At 49.4% G+C, this 16,067-nt stretch overlaps 2 protein-coding genes across 4 annotated transcripts; one reads left to right on the top strand and one right to left on the bottom strand.

Moving 5' to 3' along the window:
- Positions 1-1,019: 1,019 nt before the first annotated feature.
- On the bottom strand, positions 1,020-11,186 carry LOC133475709 (transcription termination factor 1-like). 3 transcript variants are annotated; one of them, XM_061768964.1, is made up of 12 exons: positions 11,047-11,186; positions 9,571-9,735; positions 7,487-8,742; positions 7,121-7,245; positions 5,510-5,695; positions 5,336-5,411; positions 4,348-4,472; positions 4,060-4,267; positions 2,102-2,188; positions 1,720-1,785; positions 1,569-1,654; positions 1,020-1,490 (listed from the first exon to the last, which is right to left on the bottom strand). In XM_061768964.1, the coding sequence occupies exons 3-12, from the start codon at positions 8,689-8,691 to the stop codon at positions 1,123-1,125; spliced, it is 2,532 nt and encodes an 843-aa protein (XP_061624948.1). In that variant the 5' UTR covers positions 8,692-8,742; positions 9,571-9,735; positions 11,047-11,186; the 3' UTR covers positions 1,020-1,122. The 3 variants fall into 3 exon arrangements, with proteins under 3 accessions (XP_061624948.1, XP_061624947.1, XP_061624949.1); XM_061768963.1 differs by lacking the exon at positions 11,047-11,186 and adding an exon at positions 10,314-10,530; XM_061768965.1 differs by lacking the exons at positions 9,571-9,735; positions 11,047-11,186 and adding an exon at positions 10,314-10,531.
- Positions 11,187-14,858: 3,672 nt separating this feature from the next.
- On the top strand, positions 14,859-15,946 carry LOC133475714 (myosin light polypeptide 6-like). The gene has a single exon (XM_061768982.1). The coding sequence runs from the start codon at positions 15,183-15,185 to the stop codon at positions 15,783-15,785; it is 603 nt and encodes a 200-aa protein (XP_061624966.1). The 5' UTR covers positions 14,859-15,182; the 3' UTR covers positions 15,786-15,946.
- Positions 15,947-16,067: the final 121 nt, after the last annotated feature.

Below are 16,067 nucleotides of genomic sequence, written 5' to 3' on the forward strand. Positions count from 1 at the left end.
CTTGAGAAAATTGATGGATGTCCACAAGTTGGCGCTTCAGGGTCATTCACGTTTCATGGAAACTGACGTCATGCCGCATGCCACATTGTTCTTGCATCAGAAATATAAGCCTGTAACTTACGTGGGCTTACGTACCTGTAAATGTAGCCTCGGCTTCGCACCGCACTATGCCCTAAGCCCTTATCTTTTGTCTCGACAAACCCACGACCGTCTCGTCGTCGTTGCAAACTTGCAGCTGACTGCCGTAACACCGTATTAAGAAGCCGATTGAGTGGCACGTGACCAAAGAAAGCCAATCGCAGAGCGGCAGAACGGCACATGACCAGAGATCGCCGGAGCTTCTGAACTTTAAAAATTCCGTTCCAGAACAAAATGTCAAAGTGTGTCTGAATTTCCAGTTTGAAAAATGTGTCAAAGACATCGCAACCCACATGACATCGTCGAAAATATCCGTCTATGGATGAGTTCACCTTTGCCAATTCCGTTTTCTCCTCGCGGGTAAAACAAAACAAAATCTCTTGTCTTCCTTCCTTGTTTATTGTTTCTTAAATGTTCGAGGTGGTTTGAACCTGACAGTGGTACTAATATGTTCTCTTATATTACAAGTTTTTATTATTATCATCATCATATAGTTTTAAATTAATTCATTTCCGGTTCAGACGCGGCGACCTGTGTGGACGTGAATTATTATATAGTTATATCTCTAAACACATGAATTATTTTGTTGTTCAAAGGTTGGCTCCTCTCGGTGAAAACGCAGTTCCAGCCAGACCTGTTATATGCTATGCTACGTTGGATCGTATCACCACATTGTAATCATTGAAATTTCCAAAAGCAACGCATTCAATGACAAACTTTCTCCCAATAAGGTAATGGATTACGATTACAATGACTTCATTTTGTAATTCAATTACCTAAATCTTCTTACGTGGAATTAGAATCTTACCAACACCGCGTACGAACGACCGTCAGATGTACTTCTTGTTTTTAGGAGGGCAATGAAGGAAGCTGTCACAACGTCAAGCCTTAAGAACCCTTTTTATGGAACGAAGACAAAAAAACAACGAGTTTCTGAGGAAGGGGCGGGGCTTAGAGGTGCGCATTCAAACTTTGGCGTTTGCTTTACGGAGCGCTCGCGTCTGTCGTTGACTGGCTGTTAGGCTGATCGTCTGCAGTTAGGGCCTCTGATTGGCTGTTAGGCTGTAGTCGGGGCGTCTGATGGGCTGTTAGGCTGATCGTCTGTAGTTGAGGAGACTTCCTACGAGGGTTAGCGCTCAAAGGTGCGCGTTCAAGCAAGCGTTCCGAACGCCGTCTGCTCGGCTGAGTGTTGTCCACCTCCACAAATTCGCCGTCTTCTCCCGATGCGAAGATTTTGAACAGAGCGTACGCGTCGTTCAGGGGCGCTTCCCACTCCGCCTCCTCTCGGTTGCAGCGCCGCAGCGTCTCGACGAGGCACGGCGTAACGTGCTCCTGCAGGAAGTCGATGATCTCTGCGGGGCGGCGAGAGGATCGGGGTCACAAGCGGCGCCGGGAAAAGACTCCACGCCACAGGTCGCTACGATACTGACCTCCGTAGGAACGGCGAGACCAGTCGGGAACGTTGGAGACTTTAAGGTTTCGGAAAAGCTTCTGGACGCAAACTGGAGTCACGCCGCTGAAAGAACGACACGGCCGCATCAGAACGTTCGGAGGCTGCTCGGGCGACAACTTTCGACTCACCCCACGAAAGCAGCGACCTTCTCCCAATCGATGTCCCTCGCATCCTCCACGTCCAAAGCGTGCAACCTGGAATCCACACGAACACGTTCACACGTTTGTAGCGTCCAACCCGGAATCCAAACGACAGCGGTCACACGTTCATTGCGTCCAATGTAGAATATCCACACGACAGCGTTAAACACATTTCACACGTTCGTTGCGTCCAACCCGGAATATCCACACGACAGCGGTTGACACGTTTCATACGTTCGTAGCATGCGACCTTCGCTGGTTCATCAACACGCATTCTCTCGGCCACACACTGATTTCGTACAAGCGAAACGCACACACAGCACCTGCCTTCACTCAGTGAGGAATCAACACATTGATTGGTTGAGCTTACGTTTCAATCAGGTGGATTTTAGTCTTCAGTCTTTCGGGTTTTTTCCTATGGTTTTTCTGAGACAGCCGATGCTTTAGGATGCTGAACCTGAAACACAACATGCAACTTAACCGTCTGGTAGGAAAGCATGCAACCGGCTTCACAACTCCGCCTTTCGCAATTGTTATTGAGCAGACGGGAGTCACTTCTTGTGTATTCTAATTTGGGCTGCAACGAGCACTACGTTATTTCCAGTAAAAAAAAATGCTTGAGGAATTTTCTCAAGCATCGGCGGGAAACGCACGGGCGTTAATCTTTGGGCTTGTCCCGTCAGGGGTCGCCACAGCGTGTCCTCCTTTTCCATCTCCTGCATCCTCCTCTCCAACACCAACTGCCCTCATGTCTTCCCTCATCACGACATCTATCAACCTTCTCTTTGGTCGAGACGTGTCCAAACCATCCAAGTCTGCTCTCTCTAACCTTGGCTGTCCCTCTGATGAGCTCATTTCTAATCCTCTCAAACCTGCTCACTCCATATATTCTGTTTTACTTGGGCTAATCTTCATTTCTCTCCTTTCCAGTGCATGCCTCCACCTTTCTAATTCTTCCTCCACCTGCTCCCTGCTTTCACAGCAGATCACAATGTCATCTGCAAACATCACGGTCCACAGGGAGTGTTAACCTCATCTGTCAACCTATCCATCACCAATGCAAACGGGAAGGGACTCAGGGCGGATCCCTGATGCATTCCCATAAACTCCGTCACACCCACAGCACTGTTCTGCTGCCCTCATACTTGTCCTATACTAGTCAAACATACTTCTCTGCCACTCCAGACTTCCGCATGCAGTACCACAGTTCCTGTCTGGGTACTCTGTGAAAGGCTTTGTCTAGATCTACAAAGACACAGTGTAGCTCCTTCTGACCTTCTCTGTACTTCTCCATCAACACCCTCAAGCATCTGTGGTACTCTCTGTCGGCATGAAACCATACTGTTGCTCACAAATACTCACTTCTGTCACTTCTGAGTCAAGCTACTTCAAGGCTGTTAATGCCTTTTTTAATTAATGCTTCATCTTTTTTTATTCTTACAAGAAATGTTTTTTTAATTAATGCTTCATCTTCTTTTATTCTTACAAGAAATGCTAAGTTGAAACTAAAATGTTTATTTGTTGAAAGATTTGTAGACAAGAAAATCATTTGCTGCTATGCACAATGGTGCCACATTCTCCTGTATGCTTCAGTCAGGAATGACGCACAGCTCTAGACTTTTCTGTCTGCGCCCATTCTGCTGTCCACCTCATTCTCTCATTTGCGCATCTTCTGACCACGTGCACACTTTGGGTGGAGTCACCCCGGACGTGTGGCCATATCGCATATCTGGCCTCGGAGCACGTTGCACGTTGCACGTTTTGATTCCATCCCGTGCTCTGAGCATCCGGCGGCTCGGCACGCTGACGGACACCTGGCGCATATAGGCTCTCCGACTGCCCGACCGCCGTAACGTGTCCCTGGCACATCACACATCGACAGCGGAATCCAAAAGCAGATTACATTACACATAGAGTACAGTACCGTTTTTCTTTAATAGAGAGAATACAAAAACGCATACTCCTTTGAAGTAGCCTGTTCGACGAGCGGCGCCCGCGACTAAATGGACGCCGACTTCCGCATATCCGCACAGGGCATCATTTCCCCATTTAAGTGTGACATATTTCCCAAATGGATTTCAATGCCATTCACGTCTCAGGAAAACTCCGCATTCCGGAAATTCTACCCACCTGCACACTTCAATGAGGCACGCTTCTCAAGCCTTTACGCGCAAACTAGCCGGGTACATGTGGCGGCTGTGTCAGAAGTCGTTACGGGAGAATCGGCGGATCTTGAAAATGCTGACTCACGCGCCCACAGGAGAATATGGCCCAATGGGAATCCAAGCTTGTATTAGAAGGAAATATGGCGGAAGGCGTCACACTGACCACTTGAGTCGACACTGACACCAGTGTCGGGTCCGCACGTGCTGGCTGATCTCCGTCCACGGCAAATCAGCACAGAGTTGCCGCAGTCTCAAAAGGCCGTCGTCCTCGGAACCGGCCGAGCTTCGTCGGACCACGACCTCCAGGTAAGTCTTGACGGCTTCCTTCAGCCGGTCCTCCTCCTCCGATGTCCATCTGCCTCGGCCGGATGCTGACCGCAAACGGGACCGCAAATGTTAGATGTCGAATTCAACGTGACAAAAAGTCAACCAAAAGTAACCAAAATCTAACCAATGTTGGCAAAGCGTTTCTGTACAGCGTAGATGCTGCGGCCCATCATCGCAGAAATACGTCGCCAATCGTTGCCGTGGACCTTCTGCAACTTGACCAGCTGACGGAGCTCCTCCGTGGAGAACCTCCGATAGCACACGGAGGAGGCGTGGGTCAAGTACAACAACGCACACTGACCGCACACAACCGACATCACACTTGGTACATGGTCACTTCGCTCGATAGGAGCTCTGTATGGCGACGGCGAACTCGAGAAGAAAGCGGCATCATTCCGGACCCTTTCCCAAAAAGATTCAGGGCCCGCAATTTAAAGAACTTCAAGTATTTGTTTATTTTGACATAATTTGGGGTTCCCATAAAATAAGGAATTCAAAAAAGGGTTAGGGTTTGCCTGCTCTTCCTCCGTCCAATTCTTGTATCTTTCCTTGTGTTTAGCGATGAAGAGTATAGTCCTGGAACACAGCTACGTGTGCCGCAAACTACGCACACGGCTTTACCTCGGACTTCAGTAAATAATTAAGTCTTGTTGAAAATGTGGCATTTGGTATCAACTTTCCTTTTTTTGGGCGCATCGCTCGTCGCCGCCTGCAGCGAGCACGTGCGGACACGTGCGGCCTTTCAAAATAAAAACAACACACTTATAAATACTTTCAATTGCAATGTTGACATTTGTTTTGAGGGACATAAGACGTAAGGGGACGCCAAAAGGGCCGGATGCGCCCCATGGACGTCAATGGCCGAGGTCTGTCCGAGATAGCTCCCGAAAATGTCCGCTGAAAATTCCTTTGTAGTGATGAGGGAGTCGGGAATGAGTGAACGATTCATCATTCCCGACTCCCGAATCACTACAATTAGCAACGCGACAACATTTCCCCAAAATGAAAGTCTGTCAAAAAGCGGAGTGCACTTCATTCGATGTAGCAGGAATTTTGAAAATCGGATGATGGCTTCTGAAAAAATGATTAGAAGGGCGAAGAGTTTTGCTCACTGTCCCTTGTGGTTGCTGTAGTCGATCTTTAAAGCTCTGGTCAGAACCTGCTTGCACGGCCTCGGGATTCCCTCGGCTGCTCCAACACAAACGCCACATCAAACACGAGGTGTGCACATCCTCCGCATACATTCAGTGTGTGTGTGTGTGTGTGTGTGTGTGTTGCAGTCCCACCGATGGCCTCCAGAAAGCCATGGTCTCTTTTGAGCTTCTTAATGTTCTTCTCTAGGTGCTCGTAGCGCCAAGGGAAGAGAATCTGGTCGCTGGAGCTCACGCCCGTCACAGCCAGGAAGTGGGTCATGTTGTCTCGGATTCGCCGATTCTCCTCCGGAGTGAAGCGCCCCCAACGGATGGACAGGCCTGCACCCGCGGGAAGAGGCGGAGCTTAAGAGTCCGAACACCCTGTTTGTATTGTCGACAGTACGGTTTGATTTGGTGCCCGCCTTCGGGTCCTGACTGACTGCCGTTTGTGCCTATGCACCAGCCTTTTTGGAGTCCTCGGAGGGGGACTTCAATGCTCACGTGGGCAATGACAGTGAGACCCGGAAGGGCTTGATCAGACTACAAGACTCCAAAATCTTGTACTCCGATACCACCGCCTCCCGTTTTTTACGATCATTGGGCTTTATCTTGTCAACCCTAAATGGGACCGGATACACTCGTTACCGTGGTGACGACAACAAGAGTGGAGCGAGCCGACTGTATTATAAGAACAAAACGTGTTGGTGTTCACAATCTGACGAGAGCAGTGATTTCCAACCTTCACGGATCCAAGGAACAATTGAAAAATCTCACGGCACAGCAACAAAACAAAAATGTCACAAAAAGTGGATCCATGAATGACGGTATGTACTTCCTGCTATCTAATAGAAGACCATTCATGCGTTCTGTCTGTCACTATGCCTCACTGCTGGCATCAATCGAGGAACAACCATACATTATTTATTGTAAATCAATTCCTCCATCTTGCGATCAGATCGGTTATCGGTTTTTTAAACTCGCTGATCCTGAACGTGTAAAGCAGAATCACCAGCGATCAAAGAATACCAATAATAATAACAATAAGAAGAAGAACCGCAATGCTGCCATGTCGCCTTCACTTCAAACAATCCAAACTATTTCACCGTGTATTCATGTCAGTAAATGCGGCTTGTCACGGGGATTCGGTTCCAGAAACCGCCGCGGTAGAAAACATCTGCCAAGTGTATTTCTTGATTAATATCTAGTTTAAAGCCAATACACAATATGCATGCGAAGTGCGCTTATTATTTTTGTCCACTTGGGTTCGCCGTCCTCGTGTTGAACACTTTGCCATCTGTGACTTTGACCGGTGAGCACACCTGTCTCACAGTTCTGAGGACCCGGGTTCAAATCCGGCCTCGCCTGTGCGGAGTTGGCATGTTCGCTATCCCGGCTGTCTTCGGGCGACAGGCGGGGTGCGCACTAGACCGGTCGCCAGCCAATCGCAGGGCACACAAACAAACAAACAACCCTTCACACCTACAGGGGATTTAGAGTCGTCAATTAACCTCACGCGTTTTTCCGATGTGGGAGGAGACAGGAGTAACCGGCACGAGGAGAACATGCAAACTCCACACACCGGCGACGCTGGATTTGAACTCGTTTTTCTTAATGCATCGCCGAGGTATCGGATCGGGACTCGCTAACGGCAGACACTTGTGATGAAGTGACTCGGACTCGGGTGCAAAAAAGACAAATCAAAAAACCGTGACGGGGACCGCCCTAACAATAATAGGTGGTCCTATTTTCAAGTGGGAGCGCTACCTTGCTCCTTGAAGAGCCGGAAGCGATGCAGGTCGTGACGCAGAAGAAACTTGATGTCACCCGAGGGTCGATACTTCACGCTGCCAATAAACTCTTCCAACTGCGCCACCAAAACAGGGTCCAACCTTAAACATACACGGAACACCGTTAGCATGGAAAAATGTTAGCGGAGAATAGCGTTAGCACATTATTACAATGGCTGCTATGACTACCGAGATATTTCCCAAAATGTCCAGGAACAATCCCTTCGCCGTGATTAGGAAGTCGGGAACGATTGCGGATACAGCGAGTGCGTTCGCAATCGTTCCTCCTTCCCGAAATCAACAAATGGCTAACTCGGTCATTCACTAACAGGCGAGGACTCACTGGTCATCTTGTTTGGTCGTGCTGGTTTCCATGGGGACAGCGATGTCATCGGCAGTCGCAATGACGCTCTCTTCCTCCGCCTCGCTCGTCTCCACGGGAACCGCCTGCGCCGCGTAGGCGACCGCCGCACTCACCGGCGTCTTTGTTTCCGTCTCCACGGTTGCCATGGAGACCTCCTCCACCTCCGACATCACAGTCTTCTTCGTGTGCACGCCAGGAGGAAGGCCGCCGCCGCCGCCGCCTTCTTCCTCTGGCGTTTTTTTCTTTTTCTTCTTCTTTGCGTGCAGATCGGCAGGGGAGCAGTTTTCTTCTTCTGCTCTTTTCTTCCGTTTGTGAGGGTGCACGTCAGCAGGAAGAATGATGTTTTCTTGAGCTTCTTTCTTTTTCTTCTGCACATCAGCAGGAAGAAATCGGTCATCTTCTGCTTCTTGTTTTCTTTTCTTCTTGCGTTTCTTAGCGGTCACACCCGCAGGAAGGCCGCTGTTGTCTTTTTCTTCTCTTTTCGTCTTGTTCCGAGTGTGCTCGTCAGCAGAAAAGACACTGCTGGCTTCTTTTATTTTCTTCTTCTTGTTGGTGCAGCCATTGGCAGGAAGAAGGACGGTTTGTTCCATTTCTTTTTCTGTTTCCTCCTTCTGCTGTTTGCTAGCGGGCACGTCAGCAGGAACCACGTCGTCGTCGCCGTCGTCGTCGTCTTCAGCGGGAAGAAATCGGTCATCTTCTGCTTCTTGTTTTCTTTTCTTCTTGCGTTTCTTGGCGGGCACATCTGCAGGAAGGCCGTTGTTGTCTTTTTCTTCTCTTTTCCTCTTGTGAGTGTGCTTGTCAGCAGGAAGGACACTGTCGTCGTCTTCTATTATTTTTTTCTTCTTCTTCTTCTTCTTCTTCTTCTTCTTCTCCTTGTTTGTGTGGCCCTCAGCCAAAAGAAGTATGTTGTTGTCGTCTGCGCTTTTCTTCTTCTGTTCTTCCTTGGTGGTGTGTACATCAGCAAGAGCCATGTTTTCTTCTTCTGGTGCTCTCTTCTTCCTCTTTGTGTGCACATCAGCAGGAAGGAAGATGTTTTCTTGTGGTTTTCTTTTCTTCTGTTTGTGAGCAAGCACATCAACGGGAGGAAGGCTGTTATCTTGAGCAATTTTCTTCTTCTTCTTCTTCTTCTTCTTCTTGTTTGGTGTCGGGATGCCAACGGGGGCGGGAACTTGTGAGCATCTCATTTTGAGTGGAAATGAGGCGGGCCAGATAAGGCCAACGCTGCAGTAGTTGATCTGCAAAACAAGGGCGAGAATTCTGTTGTCGTCGTCTTCCTTTGTGGGCAATGAAGTGAACTCAGCGTTGTCACATTTCTGTGGGCCGATCATACATTTCTCGTGCACTCGCTGTAGTTGTCTGGCCATGCTGCACTATTTGCATATACTGGCCACTCGTGCCAGAGTAGCATCTGCAACATTTGCACAATCAACATTGGCCCAGACTATCGCACTACTCGTCACTTTAAACTCCTTGAAGTCTCGGCGCCCTTCGCACAAAGGTCATCGCACCGGACTATTGCAATATTAGTCTTTCGAACTGCTCCAAGTGCTCGAGGACTCTGCATCTTTTTGCACAATTGTACCAGCATTAGCAGATAACTAGCAACCCTTTATTGCTCAGTGACTGGTTTTTTTGGTCAATGTCTTGATGTCTCCAAAGTGTTCTGATGTCGTACTAGAGCGGCTCCACCTACCGGAGACACATTCCTTGTGTGTTTTTGGACATACTTGGCAAATAAAGAGGATTCTGCTTGGTTGTGTAAAAGGGCTGCACATATGCATGGAAATGCCACTGTGACACACTGGCTGGAAGCGTTTCCCGTGCGGTCACCAAATGGTCACGTGGCGTCTCGGTTGGCAGAAAGCCGATGGAAGTCAATAGCTAACCACACGTTATCGGGTTTTTAACGCTTTCATAAATAAACGGTAGTGTTGTGTTGCTTTATGGGCTGAACATACAGATTATGGACGAAGGATTCTAAGAGAGAACTGTAAACTGTGTGGCAATCCTACTAACGTTCATAGGGACAGTATGTGTCACTGATGGTGTAGTGGTCCACTTGCCTGACTTCGGTGCGGGCAGCGTGGGTCCAGTTCCCACTCAGTGGCGGTGTGAATGTGAGTGCGAATGGTTGTCCATGTCGATATGCGCCCTGCGACTGACTGGCGACCAGTTCAGGGTGTAGTCCGCCTTTCGCCCAAAGTCAGCCGGGATAGGCTTCAGCGCCCCTAACCAGGATAAGCGGTGTGGAAAATGGATGGATGGAGGTACAATATGTTACAAAAACATTCATTGGATAGAGATTTGAAACACGGTTGAGCCCTAGTTTGGAATAATTGGATAAGGATTCAGGAGCCAGATGAGGGCATCAGGCTGCCAAAGCTACTGCCAGCATTGACGTCCCTATTATCGGGGAGGCTTTTATTTTGAAGGCGGCTTTCGCCGCGAGTTGGCGACTTATTACCGTAATGCCGAGTATGAACAAAATGAGGGGCGGCTGGCTTGACCGCAGTCCACTGGTGGGAAGGCACAGCGAAATGGAAAGAACACGGCGGCCGGTTATCTACATTTAGTAACATACCTGCATTGTATCATTGCACACACACTCCACAACGAAAAAGACCGAGGCCACACTTAAAGAGCAAAATGAACCGCTGAGCACATCTGATAATTAATTGATTGCTCAGGTTTGATGCACTCACTCATTATTTTTCTTAAAACTCTGACTTGAATATTTATGTTTTGGTACAAACGCAAGACGAAAATTGAACATATATCACAAACAAACATAAATGCAGAAGTCTACCTTCGAAAGAAATGACGACAATGTCGATTTGGCTCTTGGTGCAGCAGACGCGAACACTCCTCATCTAAGTTACATAAACGTTGAAAATGTTTTTAAAAAGACTTTTCATGTTTGTTGTGCGCGCGTGGACACGAGGAGGGCTCTGAGACGCGTTTCGTTTTAGATAGACTACTTTCTATTTCCGGGTCTGTCGACTGTCGACTGCTTCCGGGTTGCAGAAGGCGCATGCGTTATAGGTCCAATGTCTTCGGTCAACACAGCCGCCATAATTGCTGTTACAACCCAATTCCACAACTTTCTTCCTCTTTAAGTGTTTTTTAAAATAAATTATATATACATATATATATATATATATATATATATATATATATATATATATATATACACACTGAGCGGGCAGAATTGGGCATCCAGGCGGCGGGATTGCGTGCAGCAATGCAGCGAAGAGCAGACTGCAGGTTTTGATTCGCCCGCTCCGTCTGGCCGTTGGATTGGGGATGGTACCCAGAAGCCAGACTGGCTGCTGCGCCCACCGTCTTGCAGAACTCCTTCCAAACCTGGGAGGAGAACTGAGGACCTCGGTCTGAGACAATGTCAATAGGGATGCCGTGAAATCTGAATACGTGAAGGACTAGAAGGTTAGTGGTCTCAAAAGCAGAGGGCAACTTGGGAAGGGGTACATAATGGACACACTTGGAGAAATTATCTATGATGGTAAGGATGACGGTGTTACCTTCAGAGTCGGGTAGGCTGGTAACCAAGTCCAGGGAAATGTGGGACCCAGGGCGGCTCGGAATGGGTAAGGGGCGCAGCAGACCGGCTGGGGGCTGATGCGAAGCCTTACCCCGGTCACAGACGGAGGAGGCTAGGTCGAACTCTCAGGTGTCTTTAGCCAGACTGGGCCACCAGAAGTGTTGCTGAATGAATTGAATGGTTCGGGTGATTCCGGGATGACGGGTTAGTTTGGAGTTATGGGCCCACTGAAGTACTTCTGAGCGGGCAGAATTGGGCATGAAGAGAGAGTCTGGTGGTCCGGTCTTGGGATCGGGTTGGGTTCTCTGAGCCTTCTTAACAACTTGTTCGATCTTCCACGCGGAAGCCCCAACAAAGCAGGAGGAGGGAAGGATGGGGTCCGCTTCCACCGATTTGGAGGGGGGTGAATAAATGCGATAAACTGCGTCCGGCTTGTCGTTACGAGAACCATGGCGGAAGGAGAGGCTAAAGTTGTATCAACTGAGGAATAGGGCCCAACGAGCTTACCGGGGGTTAAGCCACATGGCAGAACGGAGATAGCCGAGATTCTTGTGGTCGGTCCCTATAATAAACAGAGAAACGGTCCCCTCCAGCTAATGCCTCCATTCTTCCGCGGCCCAGATGATGCCAAGCAGCTCATGATTTCCAACGTCGTAATTCCGTTCGGATGGGGAAAGGCGACGGGAAAAGAAGGCACAGGGATGTCATTTTTGGGATTCGGGGTCCTGCTGGGAGAGGACGGCCCCAGCTCCAGTGGCAACCTCCACAATGAACTGGAGGGAGGAGTCGGGGTGTCTCAGGATGGGGGCACTGGTGAAAAGCTCCTTCAGGCGTTCAAAAGCTCGAAATGCTGCCGGGGTACACTGAAAAGGAAATCTGGTGGAGTTGAGACTGGTGAGGGGAACGGCCACTTTACTGTCATCCCCGATGAATCTGTGGTAGAAATTGGCAAAGCCCAGGAAACGTTCTTTGCTGGTGGAGGGAATGGGCCAGTTAACGACTGCTTGGATTTTAGCCGGGGCCGGTTGTAGTTGTCCTTTGGCAATGATGTATCCAAGGAAGTGTACAGAGGAGAGGTGGAGTTCTAATTTTTCAGGTTTCACAAAGAGGCGGTTCCCAAAAGGCGCTGAAGGACTCGGCGGACATGTTGGCGATGTTCTTCGGGGAGCGGGAGAAGATGAGGATGTCGTGTAAATAGACAAAGATGAACTGGTTAAGCATATCACGGAGGATGTCGTTGATGAAGGTTTGAAAGACTGAGGCCCCAGGTATTCAAAGTGTCCGAGGGGGGTATTGAAGGGAGTTTTCCATTCGCTCCCCTCTCTAATGCGGATGAGATGATAAGCGTCACACAGGTGCAACTTGGTGAATATTTGAGTGTCGCAGAGGGGTTCAAATGAGGGGTCAATGAGGGGCAGCGGGGCTTTATTCTTAACTATAATGTCGTTGAGACCACGGAAGTCAATGCAAGGGCGGAGAGTGGTATCTTTCTTTTTGACAAAAAACAATCCAGCCCCCAGGGGGTAAGAAGAGGGCCGGATGAGTCCAGAGGCAAGGGAGTCGCGGATATAATTCTCAATAGCTTCCTTTTCTGGACGGGAAAGGTTTAATAGGCGGCTGGAGGGGAGAGGGGCACCAGGCAGGAGGTCAATGGCGCAATCATAGGGGCAGTGGGGGGGAAGAGCGATGGCAAGATCTTTATTGAACACCGGGGAGAGGTCATGATATTCTTCAGGGACCCGGGAGAGATCGATAGGAGTTACTGGTAGCTGAGGTTTGCTGCAGGTCGGGACGGCTGAGAGAAGACAGTGAGAGTGGCAGAAAGGACTCGAACCAGTGATAGACAGGTGAGTCCAATTGACGGGGTTGTGTTTCTTGAGCCAGGGGATACCAAGGACAAGTGGAGTCTCCGGGGAGGGAATAGCAAACATCTGGAGGGTGTCACGAGTTCCTGAAATGAGCAGGGTGAACGGTGCAGTTTGGTAGGTGACAGGGGAAATGAGTCACCCATCCAGGGCCGTAACCTTTACAGGGAACGGGAGGGGTTTCAGGGAAAGCTGGAGCTGACACGCCAACCCCTCATGAATAAAGTTGTCATCTGTGACGGAGTCGATGAGGGCTGTCCCAGTGATATGGCGATCGGGACCAAAGACACATGGAGGAACGGTCATACGGGAGGGAGAGCTCGGAGAGTTGTTGGTTTGGCTCACCACGGCGCTCTTGGGCCGTGGTGAACCTGGTCTTTTGGTTTTATTGAGCAAGTGGCTATGACGTGAGCTGGCTGTCCACAATAAATACATAACCGTTGATTGAAGCAGTGCTGACGTTCCAGGGGGTCTAAACGGGTCTTGCCTAGTTGCATGGGCTTCTCCAGTCCAGTGGGGGGGTGAAGAGGAGGTTCCAGGGGGTTCAGTGTGCAGCAGAGTGGCTGGAGGCGCTGTGTCAGCAGATGGTGCTATACTGCGCGTTCTAATCCCACGCACCCTAGCTTTTTCTCAAAGACGATTGTCCAGTTTGATAGCTAGGGAAATTAAATCCTCAAGTGAGGTGGGTTTGTTGAAAAAAATGCCTTTAACGCGACGTCATCCCAACCACATTCACCCGCTAGTATACTGAAATCTATTGCGTATGAAGCCACGGAACTCGAACCCTGAGTGAGGGCTAGGAGGTGCCGACTGGCTTCCCTACCCTTAACGGGGTGGTCAAAGAATTTCTTAAGCTTGGCAGAAAATGAGTCGAATGATGCAAGTACCGGAGAGGAGTTATGCCAAAACGCGGCAGCCCATTTGACAGCTCTCCCACCCAGGAGGTTAAGGATGAAAGCAATTTTGGATTTGTCCGTGGGATAACTCAGCAGTTGCAGATAGAATGCAAGTAAATAGTTTAATAGAAATTGACCACATGGACCTAGGTCCCCAGAGTAAGGTTCGGGAGGAGGAACGTGAGGCTCTTTGTACGGGAGGAGGGGTTGGTCGGAGGCTGCGGGCTCGGGAGGAATACTCACGGGAGGGTTGCTGAGGTGGGGGTTGCCGGAGGGCATCTGGGAGGACAGGAGAGATACTTGTTGTGTGAGGGTATTTAATGAGTCCAGGATCTCGCGGAGAGCTTTGTCTTGTCTGCCTATGTGAGCGCCCTGGTGGGCGAGCGCTTCCCTCAACGCTTCCGGTGTTGCTGGGTCCATGTTGGCCAGAGTATTCTGTCACGATACGTGATCGTATGTAATTGGACTGGACCCAAAAGCAGACTGAGGTGGAGGGAGTAGATGAGTGGTTTATTTTGGAGTGGCTCCGAGTTCGTGTATCCAAGGTGTGATAGTGGAATGGAGTGGAAGTGGAGTGCAATGACTCATCCACTCACATGATCTCCTCTGGACTGACACGCGCACACACACACAGACACACGCACACACACAGTTTCCATTCTACTACTCAAGTGATTTAGAAAAACAACGAGGTGTAGAATCTGTGTGTCAGTGTTACGTTGTAGGTACGTGTGTCTGTGTGTGCATGTGACAACTAATGTGCGTTTATTAAATTGGGTTATTTGCTAACGTAAGCGTTGTAACAAACGTAGATGCGGGTTGACACTGATTTGTGATTAAAAGAGTTATAAAAATGGTGAAAACACACACCTAGGCTGTACACGCAGGTGCGCGCAGTTTCTGTACTTCTACTGAAGTGAAAAAAGAAAAAAAAAGTGTAAAATATGTCTTAATAATGTCGATTTGACGGATGAAGTGTGTGCGCGCATGTGAGTGACAACTAGTGTAGTGTTTATTAGGTTGGCTCTTTGCTAACATGGTAAGTGTCATAACAAACATGTGACCTGATATTTAAGCATGATGAACGTTATGAAAGTCACACACACAGACATGAACACACGAGCACACATCACCACCAGTGAAGTGATTGAGAAAAACAGTCAAGTATAGAATGTGATTGTGTTCATGTTTATTTAAAGGTTGATGTGTGTGCGTTTATCAGGCTGAAGGTGATCAGAGTTACACGTTATCTCGGTGGAGTGTTTCTATTCCCGTCGTTGTCCGTGTTTGGACATCCCAGTTCGCCTGGCGCCGCCTATAAGAGCGTCCCCGTCCCTCGCCCGCCAATCGGCAACATGGCCCCCAAGAAAGTGGAAGCCAAGAAGCCGGCGGAGGCCAAGAAGCCAGCGGAGGCCAAGAAAGACGAGAGTGCCGCGCTGCCACCCAAAGCTCCAGAAGCCGAAGCGAAAGCGTGCGAGGTGGACCTGAAGAGCGTGGTGGTGGAGTTCAGCGCAGAGCAGATGGACGAGTTCCGCGACGCCTTCACGCTGTTTGACGAGACGCCGGCAGGCGAGATGAAGATCACGTACGCGCAGTGCGGCGACGTGATGCGAGCGCTGGGCCACAACCCGACCAACGACGACGTCCTGAAGCTGCTGGGGCGGCCCAAAGCCGAGGAGATGCACGCCAAACTGCTGGACTTTGATGCCTTCCTGCCCATGCTGCAGCACGTGGCTCGCACCAAGGGCCACGGACACTTCGAGGACTTTGTGGAGGGGCTCAGGGTGTTCGACAAGGAGGGCAACGGCACCGTCATGGGGGCCGAGCTGCGCCACGTCCTGTCCACCCTGGGGGAGAAGATGACAGAGGACGAGGTGGACCGGCTCATGGCCGGACAGGAGGACGCCAACGGGCATGTCAACTACACCGACTTTGTCAAACACATCATGGCTGGATGAAGATGCCCATCAACTTCTAGGGCTACACGTCTATGGTATACTGTATGCAGTACATCTACATATCGACGTGCAGGTCATCTATTTTGCATTACATCTACGGATGAAAGTCGTCTTGTAAGAATGAAACATCAACCCTCAAATAAAGACAACATTGTTCTTGGTCTGTATCTTTTATTTGTCTTAGTTGGTATGCTCTGTGGTCTTCTCACACACAAAGCGCACCACCTGCAGCAGCTCACCATGTGACGCTGTCCTCAGAAAATCTCAAATCATTCAGAACCT

Source organism: Phyllopteryx taeniolatus, chromosome 3 (assembly GCF_024500385.1).
Source record: "Phyllopteryx taeniolatus isolate TA_2022b chromosome 3, UOR_Ptae_1.2, whole genome shotgun sequence".
In the NCBI taxonomy this organism is placed as follows: Eukaryota; Metazoa; Chordata; class Actinopteri; order Syngnathiformes; family Syngnathidae; genus Phyllopteryx; species Phyllopteryx taeniolatus.